This window comes from Propithecus coquereli, unplaced genomic scaffold (genome assembly GCF_000956105.1).
Source record: "Propithecus coquereli isolate 6110/MARCELLA unplaced genomic scaffold, Pcoq_1.0 Scaffold71, whole genome shotgun sequence".
NCBI classification, from domain to species: Eukaryota; Metazoa; Chordata; class Mammalia; order Primates; family Indriidae; genus Propithecus; species Propithecus coquereli.
This window is the reverse complement of record NW_012153174.1, coordinates 13,362,228-13,371,896: the sequence shown is the minus strand read 5'-3', so window position 1 is coordinate 13,371,896 and position 9,669 is coordinate 13,362,228. Positions and strand designations below refer to the sequence as shown.

At 36.6% G+C, this 9,669-nt stretch overlaps 1 protein-coding gene across 1 annotated transcript in view; it reads left to right on the top strand.

Annotated features, from left to right (window-relative positions):
* ATP6V1H (ATPase, H+ transporting, lysosomal 50/57kDa, V1 subunit H) overlaps positions 1-9,669 on the top strand; it is a 146,025-nt gene that overhangs the window by 21,487 nt on the left and 114,869 nt on the right. Inside the window, exons 4-6 of the mRNA XM_012661390.1 lie at positions 3,377-3,508; positions 4,355-4,468; positions 7,026-7,130. Of these exons, the coding sequence (XP_012516844.1) occupies positions 3,377-3,508; positions 4,355-4,468; positions 7,026-7,130 (351 nt within the window). The remainder of the gene's footprint in view (positions 1-3,376; positions 3,509-4,354; positions 4,469-7,025; positions 7,131-9,669) is intronic.

Genomic DNA, 9,669 nt, shown 5'->3' with positions numbered 1-9,669 from the left:
CTATATATTTTTAGTTGTCCAGCTAATTTCTTTCTGTTTTTAGTAGACGGGGTCTCACTCTTGCTCAGGCTGGTCTTGTACTCCTGACCTCAAGCGATCCTCCTGCTTTGGCCTCCCAGAGTGCTAGGATTACAGACATGAGCCACCATGCCTGGCCTTCTTATTTTATTGATTAACTGATATTCCCCCAATTTTCTTAATTTTTTCCAAAGAATCAGGATTTTAAATTAATTGTATCGACAGTTTTTCTGTTCTTTACCTTAATTTCTGCTTTTGCTTTTATTCTTCTTTTGCTATCTTTTTGTTTAATTTGTTCTTTTTATAGCATTTTAAACTGGGAATTTCAATTTATTTCCCTTCTTCTATTATGAAGAAATAAGTATTTAAAGATAAGAATTTTCCTCTGATTACTGCTTAAAATATATCCCTTAAGTTTTGATATGTAGCGATCTTATTGTTGTTACTTTTTAGAATTTCTATAATTCAGTCCCAATTTTCCCTTTCAGTAAAGGGTTGTTTAATGTAAATTTTTTAAATTTTGGGGCAGATAAGTGCATTAAAACATTTATTACTGATTTCTGATTTCTACTTTATGGAATTTACTGATGCTTTATTTGTTAATTCATATATGATCAATTTTTAAAATGTATCAGATGTACTTGAGAAGCTGTAGTCTTGCTTACAGGGTGTATAGTTTGATATATATTCATAAGATTGTGTTATTAATTAGGATGAAGGCCTTCTATATTTTTATTTTTTGTCTGCTTTTTTTTGAGTCTGCTTTGTCTTGTACTAAGAGTGGTTTGTTAAAATCTCCTCTTAGATGCATTTCTGACTGTTTCTTTTGCCATCCTCTGTAGTTTCCATTTTATAAAGCTGGGCGCTGCATTTGGTGCATGTATATTCATTACTGTTATATTTATACTGAATATAAATGAATTTAATGCATTTAGCATTAAAAAGTATCCCACTTGTCATACTTAATGCCTTTTGGCTTAAATTCTACTTTAATATCAGAATAGCAACCCATGGTTTCTTATCATTTCTACTTACCTGTATATCTTTCCCTGTCCCTTTTATAGGTGAATCAGTTTGTTTAGGTACATCTCTCAGATATAGTATAGGCTTGGGTCTTGCTTTGTGAGTTGAACACTTTTTTCTTTTAATGGGCAAATTAGCCATCCACATTTATGAATATTACTAAGAAATTTGATCCCAACTCTGTCATACTGTGTTATAACTACTGTGTGCATGTTAAATTTACAGTTTTATTCTCTTGATGTTTTGTTTGCATCTTTATTTAAAATCTTTTTTTTTTGGCATTTAGGAGGTTATCTGTTCTGTTGGTTATCTTTTAATGCTGTTAATCCCTGTTTTATTGATTAATTTGTTTTTTTTTTTAATTTTTTTGGGACAGGGTCTTGCTTTGTCGCCTGGGCTAGAGTGCAGTGGCATCATCATAGCTCACTGCAGCCTCAAATTCCTGGGCTCAAGCAATCCTCCTGCCTCAGCCTCCCAAGTAGCCGGGACTACAGGCATGTACCACCATGCCCAGCTCATTTTTCTACTTTTTAAAATAGATACAGGGTCTCATTCTTCCTCAGGCTGGTCTTGAACTCCTGGCCTCAAGCAATCCTCCCACCTTAGCCTCCCAAAGTGCTAGGATTACAGGCGTAAGCTTCCATGCACTGTGTGGTTTGTTATTTTTAATGGTATTCTTTTGATTTGCAATAATCAGTGAGCTTATTCTGCTTTTTTCTTTTCCTCATTTTTTAGTGGCAATTTTTTTACTTTGTCAGAACATACAACACTTATATATTATTATTCTACACTTGTTCCTGCCTTTGTTTTGTTATATTAAATTTTCACCCTGCTCCTTTTGCTGAAGTTTTCCCAGGGATCATCTGCTAGTAGATTCCACAAGTAGAATACTTGTGGGTACAGTATTCTCTAAATTTTGTATTAATGTTTTCTTTTTTCTTTTCCTCTGTAGTCTTCATACTTGAACAACAGCTTGACTTAGAGAATCCTTGGTTTACAGTTCTTTGAATTTTGAATTTGTTCTCTATTGAGCACCTTATAATTTAGTGTTAATTTTTGAGACCACTTTGTTCTTTGAATTCAGGAAGGGAAAGAAATAAATAAACTCTGGTTTATTATTGTTATTATTTTCCTTTTTTAGGGGAGAATATCTTGGCTTTGCCTTTGAATTTCTGATTCAGGGTGGTTTTTCATTTCTCCAAATGCTTATTTGAAGACGTTTAATTCAGTGTGGATCATTGTTTTACAATATTCTTTTGTTTTGTTGTGTTTTTTTGGGGGAGGTGAAGGAATTTCATCACCTGAGATAATTTGATTTGTATCTTCCAATTTCTTGTTATGGTAGCTTTGTATAAATTTAGGCTGCTTTCACCTATTCATATCATGGATTTGGGTAGTTTACAAAACTCCTAGCACAAGAGCACCCTATTCGTTTTTTGTAGTGAGGTACAATTTCTTTAATGGATGACTTTCTTTTGGTGGGGGGCGGCTTCTATATCCTATTATTTTTATTTTATTTTATTTTTGGTCTCATTTTGTGTATTGCAGGACCCTAAATTTCCCCCTTTTGTTTCTTTTTCTTTTTGCCACCCAGTCTCCTAAAGATGCTTTTCACTCTCTTATTATCTTGTTGTCTCCCCAAAGTGATGCCTTTCTGCGACTGCTCCCTGCTCCCTGTAGTTGGTGCTCTGGTCTACCAGGAGTCTTTTTCAGTTCCTGAACAATTAGGGTATATTTTATTTTCTGCTGGTGATTGTAGATCAACTTTGGACCTCTTCCTCTGCCCATATCCTTCCTTCTACACACATTTTCCACATGTACCTTACCATCCACAAAAGCTTGAGGTAGGAGTGCGAGAGATAGCTTTGTTGGGATTTGGTGTTTATATTTTTATGGTTAATTAGAATGTGGATTTTCTGTCTTCTTGTTATTCTGAGGGCATGGATTTTGTATAGTTTTATTTGTTATTTTTGTCAAACTGTATTTATGAAGGATCAGTGGAGAGATTCAGATTTAGGTAGCTGATATTGTCCTTTAGCTACCAATTCAATATATTTTAACAATCGATTTTATTTGTTTTTTGTATACACCTTTACCATTTGATTCTTTGTCCTATTTAGAAATATTATGATTCAAAAGTTTTTTTTCCTACTTTTAATCCAATTACTTCATTTCTTATCACTTCTGAACAGAATACTTTTGGACAGAATCATTTATTTTTTCTTACTTGTCTTTAGTACATAATTTTGAGAGTTAAATTGTTTTCTGTGCCTAGATGTCACAGCAATTGCTAAGTGAACCTGACTAGAAGGACTTTATCCTTATTCTCTTAAAGGTTTGCAACCTGAGTTCCTCCATCAGTGAAGTAATGGTGGTCTACCTGAATTTTGAGTTCTTTGATAAAGTCATTATCATAACTGTTTCAATTGTTATTCTAAACAATAATGGCTCTTTACTTAAGGAGATTGTAATAGATTCCTCAACTAGGTAACTCTTGGCACAGACCAGTATTAAAACCAATGTATTTAAAAAGAATTAAATGTTGATCTGACAATTGAAGTTTTTTTTGTTTATGTGATTATTTGTGCTTTTTAGCAAGTATTGCTATTTAGTGACTGCATTCACTTAATGAAACAGAATGTAGATTTCAGCCAGAGATATTAAGAGAAAATTTAGGTGAGAGGTGAAGTTTTAATGACATTTTGATTCACTCTTACTCAGATTCTATATCTACCTGCTTGTGTGATATGCTGGGGTTTTTTTTTTTTTTTGCTGTCATTTATCTGTCCTGAGTTTTTCTATCATGATATGCTAAGAAGTAATCTTAAACATTTGAGATTTCTCTAATTCCCTGTTTCCCTTGCCTGTTTGTTAGTGGTTTGAGGTGGTTCCTGTTGATCCTTAATCTAGACCTAATTTGTGATCTTTCTGTACCCACTCCTGATTTCAATTTCCTTTGTGTAGCAGCCAGGGTGCTCACACTTTGGCATGGCTAGAGGTGTCAGTGTGACATTGGGAACAGCAGGTCAGAGGTGCAGCCTGAGAAGGAATGTAATTTTTAGTCCCACACCTGGTGATTCAAAATAATTATAATCATTAAAGTTGATTTTATTTGTAAAATACCTGTCCCTACCACTGTCCTCACCCGCTGCCCCGTAATAATGATGACAGACAGACAAATCTCACATACACACACACACACACACACACACACTGATGGGACATAAAATGAAAGGTTGACAAGTGGTGTACAATTATTAATTCTCTAGTAAAATTTATTCTGATGAGTGATATCATTTCTTTTCTTTTTTAGGAAAATCACCAGCGTGTTAGCATTTTCTTTGACTATGCGAAACGTAGCAAGAATACTGCGTGGCCTTATTTTCTGCCAATGTTGAATCGCCAGGATCCTTTTACTGTTCATATGGTAAATTTTGAATTGATCACATTCTGTCTTTTTTTAATATCATATAAGAAGGAAATTTATTTCTCTAAATTATTATTATTTTTAAATTGACAGATAAAATTGTGTTCACATTGTGATTTAGGTAAGAAACCAACCTGGGCATTTTATGACTTGGTAACATGTCCATTCCCGTAGGACATTAGTTTTCTCAATTGGTATTCGGTGAAGAGGGGACGTTGGGAGTTGGAAGGCCATAGGGTTGCTCTGATGTAGTTAAAGTTTAGACTATAACCAAAACGAGCTTGTTAGCATCAAAGCCTGTGGTGAATTCACATGCGCAAACAGCTCTAGATTGTAGTAGGATCAGGACATTTTATTGTAGAAAAATTAAATTTTTCTTTGAAGAGGCTACTGTCTTTCATTTTTATTTTAATTAAGTAATTGCTTAGCAGTCTTTTAATATCTTAAACACACTCTTGTTTTAAACTTAGCCTGAAGGGGTATGTTTGGAAGCCTGTCTAACACTGAAGAATCTTTCATGGAGTCTGGAGAAGTTCCGAGAGCAGCGTTGAGAGAATAAACCTCTGTAAAAACAAACCTTCTGTTTTTCCAGTGGGGGGTGGGCTGCAAGGTGTATGGTGGATGGCCGGAGCTCCAGAAGTTGCTTGTTTCAGTAGATGTTTTTAGAATTTTCAAATCAAGGACCACTGTCAGTGAAACATTTTTGAGCATATGTTTTTTTTTCTCTCGCTTCCTCCCTTCTTCCCTCCCCTTCCACATCTAATCTATATTCATTTATAAGTATATTCATTGTCATGTACATTGTAAAACATATATGAAAAGAAATTAAGGAGGACTCTTGAAATAAACTGTATTTTAAAGAATACTTTTTAAAAAACCGGTAACAAGGTGAGGCGCCTTGGCACGCACCTGTAATCCTAGCAGTCTGGGAGGCTGAGGCGGGAGGATCAGGAGTTCGAGACCAGCCAGAGCAAGAGCAAGACCCCATCTGTATAAAAAAAATAGAAAAATTAGCTGGGCATGATGGTGCACACCTGCATTCCCAGCTACTCAGGAGGCTGAGGCAGGAGGATCGCTCAAGCCTGGGAGCTTCAGATTGCAGTGAGCTATGATGATGCCACTGCACTGTAGCCGGGGGTGACAGAGTGAGACTCAAAAAATAAAAAAATAAAAATAAAAAACCAGTAATATATTTTATTCTTTCAAATTGTAGAAGCTTATTTTTACTGTTCGGTTTAAATTTTTTCCTAGTGTTATAATAAAATTGACAAATACATTTAAGAACAAATGTATATGTAGAGCAAGTTTCATTATTATTAATTGTGCAGCCAAATCCAAGTTAACTTCTTGATGACTACGATTGCTTTTGGCCAGTCCTTCTGAGTTTGAGGGTCAGACTGTCATTGGTCTACTACGTGCCAATATGGAGCTTATGCTGGGAGTGGAAATATCAGGTCTCCTTTTCCTTTGTCTTTTTCTTTTCACCTGTGAAGGCACTACTGATGATATTTTCAATCCCTAACAGGGATTCCTAACAGTTCCTAATTCTGTTAGGAATCCTTGTAAGTCAGTTGTCTAGTTTGTGAAAGTTAGATCAATTTAAACTAGATAATGTTATCTATAAATCCACTTAGCTGGACACGTGAAAATATCAGTGTGTCACAACTCGGTGAATAAGTGAAGGTGTCCCTGTTAGCCCCTGTGTTATAAAATTCCAAATACACCAGGACACTTGAATCTCTGGCATTCTGACCTTGGAAGTGTGCCTCTGTCAGTCTGGTGTAGCTGTGTTCAAATAAGATGTTTGTAAGAACAAACATCACTCTACCAGCACCAGAAATAAATTATGTTGGAGTTAGCTAGCCTAGCTCTTTCATTCTCTACTAGAATTAATTATTGCTGAATAATTGGAGTTTTAAGACAGTGATTTGTGTTCAGAAAGTACTGAAAGTGTTTATTTAATTGCGTTTGTGTGTGGAGAAGTAGTATTTTATGTTGCCTATTTAATAAAAAAAGTAATGATTAGTTTTATAACTTGAGAAAAATGGAGAAGAAATCTTTGAGGAGAAAAGGGTATTTGTTTATGTTGAGAGAGAAATGATGTTTAATACTTAAGGTATGTATTATACAAAGATACGGTTTTTAAGTATCAGAGCTCACAATGGGCTTGGAATGAGTGAGGGAGTGGCTAGCACTTTGCTGTAGAGATCGATTATAACTTTGGCAAGTGATTTGGTGAAAGTCTGCCTCTAAGAAAAATTTTTATGTTCTTTTGTTTCTCTTGATCATATAATGAATTCCAGTTTTACTTTTAAAACTCAGAATAATAAGGGAAATGTCAAGAGATTCTTAAAACACAGCTAGTTTTGGTTCACTTTAATGGAATATTTAAAAATACATTTTGAATGTTTGTATTTCAAAATATAACTATTATTTTTGGAAGAGTTGAGTGTTAATAGGAATCATGTAGCAAAATGGTTACAAGTTATTTTTAAGGTAAACGATGTGATTTTTAGAATCAGTAAAGTATTCAAATGTATTTCTTATTCGTTTTCAGGCAGCAAGAATTATTGCCAAGTTAGCAGCTTGGGGAAAAGAATTGATGGAAGGCAGTGACTTAAATTACTATTTCAATTGGATAAAAACTCAGCTGAGTTCACAGGTAAAAGAAATTTCTTTTAGTCTCTCTGAAAGGAATACAATATCCATGTTCTCTTAATCTAAGTAGAGTAAACATGTTAAGTTACAAAAAAAGTTTTATTAAAATAATGCCATTTCGAACTTGGTAAGTAAGCCAAACTACTCTAAGGTATAATAGTGTGCTTCGCTTTTCTTTTTTTGACTTGCTTCAATTCAAACCTTTCTATCTTTTCTGCTGCTTGGGGTTTTCCATTTGCTCTTTTTAGGGATCAAGGGTGTATCTTCATTTTAGGTGGCTGCCAAGATTATGCAGGTTGGAGAATTGGAAGCACCTGCAGAACTCCAAAGAGCACGTTCATGTCAGGGTTATGATACAGGAACAGAAACGGTACAGCAAGAGCGCGTGTACGGGCCAGCTTCGGGCTGAGAGCCTTCCCGGCGCAGCTCCCCTGTTTGCCTCAGGATTGGGAATCACCAAGATTTGTGTGAGAAATCTTGGTTTTGCAAGAGCTCTCTGAAAGTTCCTAGTGAGGTCTTTTATGCCCTTTCGGTCACATAACCAGGCCAAGCCGTCTAACCGGTTATACCAGTAGACAAACTGGTCCTGATTGCTGCCAGAGGAGTTTCATTTGCAAACAGCACATTATAGATCATTAGTCAATCTGCTTGCCCTTGTCTGGCCCGGTCTGTACCAGGCTTCCAGGAGCCCCTGGGGAAGCCTGGAGCTGCTGGTCCAGCTGCGAGATGACTGACTTCTGCAGTGGTTTGTCCTCATGATTTCACGGTTTCTTTGTGGGATTGGAGAGTTAGGGCTAAGGTGAAGCATGAGGCCTGCTTATTGGTTGTCTTGGTTGCTTCCGGGCCTCTATAGCCTCTATAGCTCTACTTCTCCATGCAGGAAAATAGCTTACAGGTGTAATGGTTGGAAAAATGACAAGTTTTTACTTTTTGTCTTCATGTTTCCTCAGATCACTGTAAAAGATAGGACACTAATGAAGATTCTATGGAGTGCTTTTTAGGCTTTCAGTGATGAAGTGTTAGGTGGTAAGGGGGAGGTTTGGTGGGAGTGATGCTCAGAAAAGGAGAGAAAGGAAGATGGGGGACGAGTCTTCTGGGGATGAAAGGCGGAAGAGAATGAGATTGTGTTGTGGGGGTGGGTGGCATGGAGGAATGGGACCAGGAGAAATAATACTGATAGTTTGTTAGATTATAAATTAAGTTGTAATTTAGATTTCAGGTGACTTTATTGTAATAGATTTTCATTGGAGGCATAAGAGATACCATGATATTTTGCTTAGTTATACATTTTGTCTTATCATTGCCTGCCTGTTTTGGGAGCCTAAATGGTAGAGGTTTTCATGTCTTGGACAAAATTAAATCTTTTTTATGTCAATAGCATCAGGTTTAACCATTTTGGGGGGCTTAGTTTTAAAAAGTATTTTTTTTTTTTTTTTTGAGTCTCACTCTGTTGCCTGGGCTAGAGCGCCGTGGCGTCAGCCTAGCTCACAGCAACCTCAAACTCCTGGGCTCAAGTGATCCTCCTGCCTCAGCCTCCCGAGTAGCTGGGACTACAGGCATGCGCCACCATGCCTGGCTAATTTTTTCTATATATTTTTTTAGTCGTCCAGGTAATTTCTTTGTATTTTTAGTAGAGACAGCGTCTTGCTCTTGATCATGCTCAGGCTGGTCTCGAATTCCTGAGCTCAAATGCTCCACCCACCTCAGCCTCCCAGAGTGCTAGGATTACAGGCGTGAGCCACCGCGCCTGGCCTAAAAAGTATTTGTATAAGAGCCACCAATTTGCAGATTTTACCGAGTTTGTAAGGTATTTAAAAACTGAGTATTTAAACCATGAAAAAAATAGGTGTGTGAAAATGAGATTTTAAGTTTCTACATGTAGTATATAATTTGGAATCAGAATGATTAGTTAAATATGATATCCCTCCTTTTTCCTACTTTGAAATGATCTCCTCCTTTAAATAAACTATTCTGCTTTCATGTTAGCTTTTGGATATAGTGGTAATCAGGCACTGTTGTAGCTGAATTTGTGAAAGGAAAGTTGGTGGGAAGGATGTGTGCTGTAGTTTGCCACTAGCTTTTTGGGCAATTTTACCTTACACTTTTCCTCATAGGAATAACATTTATAGTGTGCCTCATAGGTGATTAGTCACTTTTGGAATGATCGCCTATGGTTGTCATCATGTCTAACCACTGAGGGGAAATATTTCTCTCTTCACTAGTGGAAGCAAAGACTTCAGTATCTGTAACAGTTTTCATTAGAATTGAGAGTTTTGGGATTAGATAAATACTCTTCAAAACATTTTCTGTATCTTTCTAATGCAGTCTTTTTATCACAGAGTGTTTGGCTTTAAGTTGTGGTTGGCATTTCTGCTTTGCAAGTCCTGCTGCTGCAGGGTGCCGCCTAGGGCTCCTGGCACAGTCTGGCTTTGCGTCTCGGAGTCTGGTTGCTGCTTCTGCTTGGCTCTGTGGCACGTGTCTCTTGCTGTGCGCAGACACTTCTGTACCCTCCAATCAGGATGAAATTGCAGGCTCCTTGTTTA